Raw genomic sequence first — 12,757 nt, forward strand, 5'->3', positions numbered from 1 at the left:
AATAGGAATTTAGATGTCCCTAACAACTGTCTCTCAGCAGCATATGTAAATGGTTCTCCACACCTCTGACAAAACAGCCGCCCTTAGGGAAAAGGAAAACAATATTTACAGTAGAAGATAAAACGTGGTCTTGGTTTTGTTAAGATCCTCAGCTGGCTCGATCAAAAGGCAATTGCATTTTGTTCACGGCAAATCTCTACTATTGGGGAAAAACTTTTCTTGACTCAATGATAAGATTAAAATCAGCAAGCAATTTATTACAGAGTCTGCCATCCATCATGGGGATCACGAGCAATAATGATGCATTCAAAATAAGTATTCACCCCAGGATTTTTTTCTCCTCACAAATTTCTTCATTCCAATCTCTTCAATAAACTGCTAATATTTCGTTCTTTGTCCTTTGGGAAGCAAGCCGAGGAATGTGAAGATATCAATACCAGCTGCCACCAATCCGATGGTGCCAATTGCTCGGTTGGCCTAAAAGAAAACAAGAAACAAACAAACAAACAAACAAATGCATCTTATTCTAAAGATGGCAGTTTTGACTTGTAGTTTTTGGTTTGCTCCATTCACCAAAGACCTGTTTTAATGTACGATGAATGTATTTGAAACTCCAAGGCTAAAACAAGATATGAATACAATTGTAATATTTATAATTGTTCAGAAGAGAGAAACACACATAGTTTTCTATTCCTGAAAATTAAATCTCTTGGCCGTGTCTGAGCTCATTATGGACATGAGTCCTGGTCGCTCATCACGTCATATCTTCTGGTAGGAGAGGGAGTGCTGTGCTGCTCTGAAAAACTTGGAGACTGCAAGTAAATGGTTCTATGGCCCAAGATCATCATAAGCACCAAAATGCTTAGATGCAAGTCAAAGCTTCATAGACACTTGCTCTTCCTCCAGAAGCCTCTATAGTTTGACCTGTACTAAAGCTGTGTGTGTGTGTGTGTGTGTGTGTGTTGTGGTGTGGTGTATGCATTTCTCTAACTAAAGGCTGCCTATTACACAAAGAGTCCAAGACTATGATCTGTGATCTGAGCTAAGCAGCTATAAGCTCTTATTTGTGGGATACAATAAGCACATGTGCTGGATAGTTGGTGTCAACTTGAAAGCCGAGTCACCTGGGGCAAGGGAACATCAGTTGAGGAATTGCCTCCATCAAATTGCCCTGTGTGCATGTGGGGGGAGGGGATTTTGGTTAACGATTGAGATAGGAGGGCTTAGCCAAATGTGGGTAGTGCCACTCATGGACAGGAAGTCCTGGCTTATTTTTATAAGCAAGGCAATCGAGCTGTGGACAGCAGAACCATTAAGCATCATTCCTCTGTGGTTTCTGACTCAGCACCTGCGTGTGCCCTAGCTTCTTGCAATGATGAAATGCAATGATGAAATGTCTCCTGTAAGATGAGATAAACATTCTATTTACCCTAACATTAACCATAACTATCCCTTAAGTTGCTTTTGGACAGTGTTTTGTCATAGGAAACCAAGTCAGTAGGCTTTAAGAAGAGTCAATATTAGTCAACCATCATGTCAAATTGGTTTTCATATAGACAGAGTAAGCCATTCTCAAACTCAATCGTCCATAAAAGGGTTCAGATGTTCGTAGCCATTAGAGTATTAATCATCATCGTGTCGAGGGTAGCTAATGAATATTCATGGTTTTCATGGCACTCAGCTAATATTTGCCTTGCATCCTCATGGGTTTGAGAGCAGTGTTATGACTGGAAAGTCATATTCAGATATTGGAGTCATCACAGACCCAGAAGACAATGTTAAGTCTCTGGAACTCAAGAGTCATGGCTTTCAAATAAAGCAAATGCTTTCTTTTTTTCTTTTTTTTTTTTTGTCAATTATCTGGGGACTGGTCTAACCTAGCCAAGGTCACAGTTGCTAGCTCCTTCTGTTTAACTCATAAGTTTGTACTGTAGAGCCTCTACCTACATATTTCTGAAATGCTGTACTGTCCCCCTTGCTGCTGCTTTGCTGTTACAAACTGGAAAGACAAGAGGCAGGTGGAAGGAGCACTTGTTCCATACATTAACATCATGTGTTCACGTTTTTATGCAAGCCTGCAATCAAAAGGGAGTAGGACCTGCAGCTGTGACTCCTTTCCTAGTCATCTTTAACCACAAACCCGGCACAGCTTAGAATCACTGGAGAAGTGAGTAGTAGCTGAATGATCTCCCTGTAGGCATGCTGTTGAGGTATTGAGAGAGGAGGTCCTAGCCCTCTGTGGATAGTTCCATTCCCTGAGCAGGTGGTCCAGGGTTACATAAGAAAGGTAGCTAAGTATAAACCAGCTCAAGAGCCAGAAATCAAGTAGTTTGCCCTTGCCGTACTTCTTGGATGTGAAGGGTATGGTGGTTTGAGTATGACTAGCTCAGAGAGTGGTTCTTTGGAGGTGTGGCCTTGTTGGAGTAGGTGTCCCACTATGGGCTTGGGATTTACAACTCATCCTAGCTGCCTAGAAACCAGTCTTCCACTAGCAGCCTTCCAATAAAGATGTAGAACTCTCAGCTTTGCCTGCACCATGGCTGCCTGGATGCTGCCATGCTCCCATCTTGATGATAGTAGACTGAGCCTCTGAACCTGTAAGCCAGCCCCAATTAAATTTTGTCTATGAGTTGCTTTGGTTATGGTGCCTTTTCAGAGCAGTAAAACCCTAACTAAGATAAAGGGAGTTCCTTGATTAGCAGGCAGGACTAGCTCCAGGCAGTACCTTCTTGGCCTTCTGCTCTCACGTGCCTTGAAGGACTGCAACCTGTAAGCTAACTCTTTCTTCCTCAAGATGGTTCTGGTCATTACAAAAAAATGACCCTAGAACTTTGTCTTTTTCTAATCCCCCAAAAATGTTTCTGGTGGAGAGAATGACCATGCAGACAGCCTGGCCTTCTCCTACAAATACTATTTTCTTCTATAATTTTACTTTTACTTGTTAGTTTTATGCTTATGTTAACTATAATGTTTAGTGATCACTACCTAATTTATTCACTAAGAATATCAAAAGGTGAGAGGCGCACCAAAGACACCCAGAGACACACTTGATGTCACTACTGTATGTTGTATCAAGTTGGAGAGAAAAAAAAAAAGTGGAAGGGTTTGTAAACTATGAAGAGAGAAGGAACTGGAAACTGGAATCAGTAAGAAACAGCCTGCTGTGAGTAGCCTGCACTGCCACCTGAGACCATGGTGAGGTCTTGGCTTATGCACATCCAAAACAAACAAACAAAGAGAGGTAAAGACATGCTGTGTACATAAAATTCCAAGGAATAATAAAGAGCAAGGTCAGAAGCCAAGAGGAAGGTCTGGCCCAAGGAAATGGGGCAGGAACTGAAACCATAAAACCAATAGAGTCAAATGACAGCAGGTTCCAACTCCAGAAAAATGATAGAACCCTGGGCTTAGGGTGGCCCCTAAAGAGATGTAAGCACAATTGACTAGATATCTTTCAGTTTCTAGAAACCTGAGACATTGGAAAAATCTCATAAACATGAGGCTTAGAGAAGGGATATTCGATTTGATTAAAGGGCAGATACTATTCTAACAAAGCCTCCTCCCTAAAATGTGCAAGTATTTTCTCAAATACCAAATGCTCCTTCAGGTCATCTCATTCTAGGGGGCAAAATCTCATCTAAACTGTACAATCTCTTGGAATTATGTATAGTGGGAGCTGACCTACAGGCTTTGAACATCTCGCAATGGTCTTGGCAGAGCTATTGCCCCATGGCTTACTCAGGGTTATAAAATCACCAGTCTGACCCTGGACACTTATTCTTTTCAAGGTCTTATGTTTGAAAGCCTCAGCAAAGGCCCCATTCTGAGGATCTGTGAGAACCCAGTGAGACAGGCTGAATCTGAGGCCGTGTATGCCATCAGCATATCAGGTCCTTTATGACTATAGAATTTATCAGTGTCTATTTTCCGAGACACAACAATTGGAGCAATGCACTGAAGAGCAGGCATGCTGTGCTGACATACTGGCTTGTGCGGGCTTATTCAAGGGTGTGGCCATCTTATTTAATGATAGATAATTTTAGTGGCTTATTTGAACTATAACAATAAAAATGTTACTTATGGAACTTTGAATAGTACTGAAAAAATAAGCCACAGGTTGGATAAATTATTTACAAAAGAAAAATTTGTTAAAAGACTCATTTAAAATATACAAAGGAGTCTTAAAAATCAATATAAAAATAAACAGACAAAATTTGGATTAGGCAGAGTGATTGATGGGCCACCAAAAGACAACATATGACCTGATTCCTACCTATGCAACATTCAACAAAGATAAGGACATGCATATACTTAATAAGAATCCAATAAGGTTGCCCAGGTCTAGGGTTAAAGGATGTAATTAGGTAGTATATAGAATAATTTCAGTGCAGGGAAATTATCAATAATATGGTGATGGATATGTCTTTATAAGTTTGTCTACATTCATAAAATATTCAACACAAAAACCCCCAAAGAAGAAATTCTGATGTGAACTATGGCCTTTGATTGATGTGAGTTTTCAAAGTTGGCTTACCAGTGTTTTAGAAATGTAGCACTTTGATAGGAGACACAGATGGAGGAGGATATGCATGTGTAAGGAGCAGAAAGACTGCACTACAATTGGGACAATGTTGTAATTTTAAAAACTACTCTAAAGAGTGCCTGTTGGTTTTGTACAAAGCAACGGTTGAAAACATAAACAGGATCATAATCCTTCTACCCTTTTAATCATTTCTATATATATTTTTAAAAGTCAAATCATTACATCTCTAAGTTCAAGGTTGTTAAATAGTAAGGTTAGCTTGTGCTGGAAGGAAGCAGCTTCCCTCAGGACTGGTGGGAATCAGAGACTCTGAGGAAGAGGGTGGGGACAAGATACCTACTTCAGAGGTACCCTCGACCTGCTTCTTCCAATTCTGTCCCATATGATTTATGCCACCTCCCAATAATGCCATCAGATTAGGATGAATCAGATAGGTTCAGTAGGTAAACCCATCGAGCAGGTGTTAGACCTCATGGTCTGAGTATTTCTCAACACAATAGCTACTAGCTGTGAAACAGACTCACAAGCCTTCAGCTAGATGCTATCTACCCAAAGCATAGCACACATTCATTAGGACCAATTCTGTAATACAACAAATCAAGAGACTTCAAATATTTCTAAATCTTTAAAATAAAATAACTCAAGGGTACAGTAAAAGGTATGTATGGTGTACCAAAAGTCATCCAGCCAGTGAATAAAAGAAAGACATTAGCTCATGCCAAAAGAGTGCTGGCACTCAGTTAGATTCTGTAGGGATGATGCTTTTGTGCTCTGTGCATTATCTTTGTATTATTCAAATGATATCTTTATCCCATTTTCTGCTTTCAATTCAGACATGGTATTGTAATGCTTATATTAAGACTCTCCTGTCTTCAGTTTGTGTAAACTATGTTCACCATTTATTCCCTGCATTGTCAATAAAAGCTGGAAAAGTCAATAACTAGGCAATAGAGAGAACAGGGTGTAACCTTTTGGGAGAGACCAAGATAGGGGATATTTGCCATGAGGAAGGGGACCTGGAAACATCATGGGAAAACACAACTGGAGCCCAGAGGGCCAGAATGCAAATGCAAGTATCTCAGGTATTGGCATGGGAGGTAACCAGATTAATTTGGAGGATTAGAACAGAACAATGACTGCCCAGGTATTATGTGGTAAAGCTATTTTAAATAAACCATAGTCTCAGTCTCATTCATTTGTGAGCTGGCTGGAGATAAAGAAAAATAGCCACTTTCAAAAAAACGCATTTACAAGATTACTAAGCATGTTCATGCACGACTCTCAGCAGTATTTGTTAGAGACTGGTTCCACTATTGGTTGAAGAAGGGTTTTGAGTCTTCATAAGAAAAGTAAAAAGATAGTAAATCTCAGATGAAATTCAAAGCAGGAGGATTGTAACCTGTTTTTACTCAACCGCCCTTCCACATTATTGAAGTATTATTAGCGAGAAAAAGGCTGTAAATATTTAGTATGTGCAAGATGATCTATTTGGAGGTGGGCTTACATCCATCAAATGCCATCCTAAACAATACCACAAATGTATCTACCACCTCCTCAGGTTTCTTCCAACCATCTTCATTGATGCTGGTGTTGTTTTAGTTCAGATTTTTAGTTTGTTGGTTGGTTGATTGATCTCTTTTGGCTTCATTGTTGCTATAAAAGTATCTAACCCGAAGAGCTACCTTCTTGATACAAATAAAAATAAGCAATAAATTATTAATAAAAGCACAGGCTTGTAAGTCATAGATACTATGCTGTAGAATAGATATGCAAAGTGATTTATTTGATATAGCAGAAATTTGTATTTCTTTGACCACTCTCCCCCATTTGCAGAAATTAAATGAATTATTTGCTAATGCAGTGAACAACTTACATTAACAAAGATTCCATAATCCAGTAATATCTGAAAAACGGTCACCAGCTGAGGAACATGACATGCAAGACTCTGGTGGGACACCATATATCCCAAACACAGCAGATGCTTTTTTTATTATGCTGTAAATAACATGCTACTTAGCTGGATAATTACCAATTAAGCAGAGAGAGCACATTTCTTATCAACAGCACTTGTTTTCAACATAATGAAAAAGAACAATTTGTGCGTGGCCTTGTGTTGTGCTGTGTGTGTGTGTGTGTGTGTGTGTGTGTGTGTGTGTGCTTGTGTGTGTATATGTATGTATGTATGTATGTGCATGTATTATTTTTGTAAATGAACATTCACTGTTAATGTACTTTCAGATGGGAGAAAGAACATTACCAATGAGTTCTTTCCTAAAAACAAACAAACAAACAAATAATAAACTATCTTGGCTTTTTAAGTTTAAAAAGTAACACTTCCATACAAACAGAACCTCTCCTCTTCTAACAATTTTATTCTCTTGCATTGCCTTAATAATCTTTGGGTTAAGTCCTTAGAGATGGAGCCACCCTGGTCTGAAGACAGGCGATGCAAAGGCAAGTCAGGTAGATACTCACTTTGTTCGGAATCCACTGTAACACTAGAAAATAGTGCTGGAAATCTCCAAGATTGCAATATTACTAGAATCAGATACACTGAAGTCACCCACACATGAAATGTCATTTAGAAGCCCAGCGAGTCAAATATCACAACATTTCATTGAAAAGTAGCATTGTAAAGAAATGGGAAACATTAACCAACCCTTTTCAAGGCATGTCATTGGCTGCTATTCCACACTAGAAAAGAATCTACTAATTAATCTATTTGTCTTCCCTTTTTTTGTTCCATTATTTTCAGTACATGGAGTGGTTGTTTTGAGGTTGCTGAATGGGGGAGTAATGGAAACTGTGACTAGCAGGGACTGACAGGAAGCTATAGACTTGATTCTACCTCATGTTCCTCTTCTAGTTCAGATTTCAAGATGCCCAAGTCTTAGTCTGTTTGATCCTTAACTTACTATATTTTTAATAACGTCCTTCTCTGCCCTTTGGTGTTTCCAACTTTTCTTGTTCTTTGCATTTTGGTTGAAGTGTAGGACCTTTATCATGACAGATAGGATTTTCTCAACGTGAGAAACTTCTTGAACCTTTTAAAGAAAACTCACCTGCTCTGACACTCCTTCTCCATAGCGCAGCAAGGTCACAAAATGCTCACAGTTGTTGACCAGCAAGTCATAGGCTACTTCCTGCCCAATAACAAACTCTGACCGTTGTATCACCTCCTCCACGGGAAGAGGAGGGTATGTTGTGTCGTACTTGTTATTTATTCTGTATGTGTCATTTCCCACAACGTCCTTCAAAAGCTGCATTTTCACCAAGGCCTTTGTGCTGAACACCGACTTGGCGCTTGTAAATGACGAGCGAATGCCATCTGTAATGAGAATGTTGGTTGGTGGAGCTTAGTGATCTGGTCCACAGAGTACCAATGTCACCTAAGAAGGAATCCTAGAGATGCTCCTTAGGTAGTAAAGTAAAAGTGCTTGATCTTAACCACACACTATCTGTTCTCAATTACACCTGAGTGAGAATACAAGCTGCTTGAAATTCTCTGCCTGTCCTTGGGAAATAAGGCCTTTAATGATTGGTATTATGAGAGATTTTTGCATACATTTCAAGCAAGGTAGGCTTTAAAATTATTGACCAATTTTTCTATTGTGCCCGTTCCATTGTAGCATCTGAACTCTTCCAAATGAATATCTTAGGGGTTAGGAGTTGTGTGTTCTGATTCTATCACCTAGCTGTACTTCTTGTTTCTTCATATACTTGCTCTTCCCTGGGCTTTAAAGTAAACCCACATTTCCTACTGTGAGATCTTGCTTTTCTTTCTGTCATTTCCTCTGGCTTGGCCAGCAAACTAATGCCCCAAACTTGATGCTACCTTCAGTAGACAAAACACAGATAGGGCGCCATTCTATGTTTTTCCTGCCTGAACAATCCTTTGAGACTCTTCTCTTCACCTGAAATTCCTCGGTAGGTAATCATTGCCTAGATGGCCAGGACCCTTTAATCTGGGCCTGTTAGGTCAGTACCATGACTCCTGGTGGCTTGGCATATTTTGGGACCTGGTCTATCTCCACATGTGCCTATCTTCTGTGCATGGCCATCATATTCTTGTAACTACTAAGAAGAATGGACTCTACATAAGCTGACATGTAAATTTCTCTTTCGGTTATGACTAAAATACAAATCTTTTTCCATTCTTCTTCTATCTTGGTCTTCTCAACAAAGCAGCCACATTCATCAATTTATATTGTGGACAATGGGAGCACAGGAACAGATGTTGTATACATTGATGTATGTAATGTTTCTTTTAGGTCTAGTATTATGTCACATATTGCACATTAGAAATTTTAAAATATTATATTAAGACCATCTCCCAAACAGTCAAACATGTCCAAAAGTATGCTTTCAAAATTGCTATTATAGTTGCTTTATCTTATTATAGTTCCACCATTGCCTATTTCTTTCCTGAAATGCCTGCCTGATCCAATCACTCTATTATATCTTATTCTCCAGAAATGGAGTTGTGGCTCACAATGGGCCAATTTAGAGTCATTCTCCGTGATTTCTAAACTCCAACACACAGAGAGAACAGATTAGCTCTTTCCTGTTGAGTCATTCAACTGAAAGAATGGAGCCTCAGCTTGTGAACTGTCCCTGTCCTTCCACAGGCAGAGAATGACAATGACAGGCAGGAGAGAGAAGACACATGAGAGTTCGAAGGTCCAGATGTGACGGCATTCCTAACCCTGGAGCTGTTCAGGCCAGCTTGACCCTTTCTGACGTAAGCCATGGACTTGTCTTTTCATTTGTTTGCTTAAGCTGGTGCTAGTCATATTCCTGTTATAAACAACTCAAGGATTCTAACAGACACAGATACCCCATACCCAGTGGTTAAATCATAATGTATTTAACCAGCCCCCTGTTGAAAATTAAGCCATTGTCTCGTTTTCTTAAACCATTAGCAATGTAATTTGTCCACATTTTTAAATGTTTCCCCAGACTCCTGGAAGCAAAATTAGAGGCAGAATATAAGAGATCTTTGAAAACATTTAACACATACTGTGAAACTGGTTTTGAGAATGGCATTATCAGTTCTGTCAACCATATCCTTGTAGTAACTCCCTGTCTCTGTCCACACTGAGTGCTATCGTTCTATACTTTGCTAATGAGAGGGGTATGAAATCACTCAGTGTCTCAACCTATCAATTTCAGGTGAATATAAAGTTGAAATGTCTGTTCTCTTCTTTTGACAACTGTTTGCAAACTCTCCCTCTTGTGGCTTGTGGCTTGGCTTTTGCTGTCTCTGAGGCACCAGTTTCCCGGGTACAATGGAACTAGTTTTCTCACATCTTTCAAGTCTTATTTCCGATGTGGCTTCCTTGAAGAACTGCCCTAAATGTAGCACACCCTTCTCCCCATCCCTCCTCCTATTTCCTAGATCTATGGCTTCACAGGCCACCTTCCTCACTTGGATTTTCTACATCCTTCCTAACATGTCTGATAATTTGCTCTTCTTCTCTCCCACTGTCTGTGAAAGTATAAGGACCGCTGTGTATATAGCTGGGTAGCCACAACACCAAGAGTAGCAGTCATCACAACCGAGTTAACTAAAATCAACCACTTGTGTGAGACATGAGGACATAGCCATGTTTGGAGCCAATGCCTCCCTTGGGTAGTCATTAATTTATAATTAGGAATTTTTTAAATAGAGATTTTTTATTTTAATTTTATTTAGCCTGTGAAATCTTTTAAATGATGCTTTGTTCTTTGAATATCATTTTCTAAATTAGTTAGACTTAATTTCTGCACGTTATCTGCTTTATGATTTTTATCTTCTATCCCTTCTAATTACAAAACAACTAAAAAAAACTCCCAGGGGCCCCTGGAAACAAGTCTTACCTACAGGTACAATGTTGATAACGTAGCCATCACCCAAGTACAGGGCCCAGTGCTGATAGCAAGGACGGAACACTTCAATCAAGTCTCCTGGGTGGGGGTTGTGAGGATAGGTCAGACTGAAGCAATCTTTAACCGACATCTGCAAGGAGAGGCAGAAAGATGAGCTTACTGTTACACCTCACAGAATGAGAGTCTGAGGAAGGGCCGGTTCCGCATTATCAGAGGGACAAAGAAATTACTGAGCCGACCTCTGGTGATGACTCAGACTCGCAATGTTCTCTTTGGATGTTTGTGTGTATGTTAACAGCAAGGGGAGGAGGAGGAGCTCTTGCAAAATTCTCTACAGCAATGCTTTCTTATGACATTTGTTCTTTAAATCTAGAATTTGTTTGTAGAACTTCCTTCTGTACAAAATTTCAGTAGTATTAAGTATCAAAATATGCCTTGTTTGGAACAGGGAGGAGAAGTGAAGGGAAAGCAAATGTATGTTTGTCTTACTGTGCAAATGTTCTAAAAGAGATACTAGAGAGTGTCAGTCCGCTCTTGCTTCCATCGTGTGAAGTAGTCAGGGGTCCGGAGTCTGAGATCAGAATTCTTTCAGGCTGTCTGCTGTGCAGTACAACTAAGAAACAGAGGTGTGGGTGGATGCTGAACACTGTGAACATTAAAACATGTAAGAAATATCTTGTACTACAAAACTCGCTCTGCCACTTTATTTTAAGGAAAGACAGGCTACAAGCCAGATGAATATTAAGCCAAACATTCAGGTGCAATGCCGGCTCTGGAACATTTCTTCCAAGTTCAGAATGTGCTCTGTACTGCAGCATGATCAAGACTCTGGCTTCCACCTGCTACATCTCTGATGTCTTTTGTCCCTGTAACCATGACAACCAGCCCCACCCCATCCCTTACCGTGATTCCAGAAGCAATGAAGCCCTACAAGGTGCGAGATGGAAAAGCTTACTGGGCTGGTGAATGTGACCTGGAATTTCCAAGGTGGCAACATTCTCTCTCTTTCTAAATCAACACCCTTTAGAAAGCACATATGTTTCTGACAGCTGCTCTTGCAGAGGTTACACTTTCTGTGCAATCACAGAAATAGAATAAGTCAGCAAGAGGAAGTCACGTGCATCTCGGTAATCAAAGGAAGAATAAGGGCTGTCCACATGCTGAGTCTCTAGTTGACAAGGATGGTCCTCACCATCTTACTGTCTTGCAACTCTCTAGGCTCCTCACCAATGAAATACAAGTGCTAGAAACTTCCAACTCACATGATAGCACAGGCTAAGGACTTGGGAATACAGTTTTCCTTACTTCCTTGGCACTATAGAAGTCGTTTTAAAAAACCAATTGTTAATACTGGAAGGGTGTTTCCCTGAGTATTTGTATGCTGTCTGCTGAAATCTTCATTAATCACACTGCCATAGAAATGCAGCCAAAGGTAAGCTGTCCATCTGTTGAAAAATAACTACAGACCAATTATATAAATGCATTACTTCTACCCGTCCGTCCTCCCAGATAGGTTTGAGTCTTGCTTGATATGGATGTTCACGATTTGTTCACTAACAGAAAACCAAGCAACCACAGTTAAGACAGGCATAATAATGTAGGCTGAGTTGTTTATCTCAGAAAGCTATTGAAAGCATTCCTTGTGAATGGACCACAAGCTCTTATGAATATCTTGCAAAAAACAAAAAAACAAAACAAAACAAAACAAAAAAACATGTTCCTTGAATACCTTGAAAAAAAAAACTATTCGAATGGATGGTAAGATAGTATTGTTTTCTGTAAATCTATAGATTGGACCATGTTTTGTGTGTGATTTGGTCCCTGTTGTGCCTTTAAGAGAAGATGTATGATTTTATGGAGTGGGTGGTTTCACTGTAAAGATTTAATATCTAACATACTTCAGTCACTGACATGTAGTCTGAAACATGACCCACAAAATATAAGTGAATTAGCCACACAAAGCCTATTGTAGCTTTAAAAAAAAAAAAGGTAGGACGATAAGCATGCCTGTAAATAAGCCCCAGAGCCTGAAAGAGCTCCATATTAGCATGTAAGGGGAAGTGTGGCTTCTCACACCGACCTCTTATGTGTCCTAGCAAGCTGCTACATAAGGGAGCCTCAGAAACTCTAGTTCACTCTTTCCTAAACTTGGCTTCTGGAATCCCAGAACTTCTAGAAGTATAGCTTAAATGACAGTCATCAGGTCCCAGTGCAAAGCCCTTGTTTCTTAAGATAAAGAAAAATGAACTCCAAAAATAATTTCAACTATTGACAGTCATGTGTCATTTCAGAACAGATGTTCAACAACTGGAGCTAGAGTAATTAAGTGTCTCCAGTGGGAAAATA

At 39.7% G+C, this 12,757-nt stretch overlaps 1 protein-coding gene across 3 annotated transcripts in view; it reads right to left on the reverse strand.

The window, feature by feature from the left end:
* Plaat1 (phospholipase A and acyltransferase 1) overlaps positions 1 to 12,757 on the reverse strand; it is a 29,236-nt gene continuing 16,479 nt past the window's right edge. For 2 of the 3 annotated variants that reach the window (XM_052158020.1, XM_052158021.1), the window contains exons 2-4: positions 10,403 to 10,541; positions 7,606 to 7,871; positions 2 to 477 (exon numbers count right to left, since the gene is read on the reverse strand). In XM_052158020.1, coding sequence (XP_052013980.1) covers positions 379 to 477; positions 7,606 to 7,871; positions 10,403 to 10,541 — 504 coding nt within the window. In that variant the 3' untranslated portion in view covers positions 2 to 378. Of the gene's footprint in view, positions 478 to 7,605; positions 7,872 to 10,402; positions 10,542 to 12,757 lie in introns of all 3 variants that reach the window. The other variant, XM_052158022.1, reaches the window with a different exon arrangement.

This window comes from Apodemus sylvaticus, chromosome 15, assembly GCF_947179515.1.
Source record: "Apodemus sylvaticus chromosome 15, mApoSyl1.1, whole genome shotgun sequence".
Lineage (NCBI taxonomy): Eukaryota > Metazoa > Chordata > Mammalia > Rodentia > Muridae > Apodemus > Apodemus sylvaticus.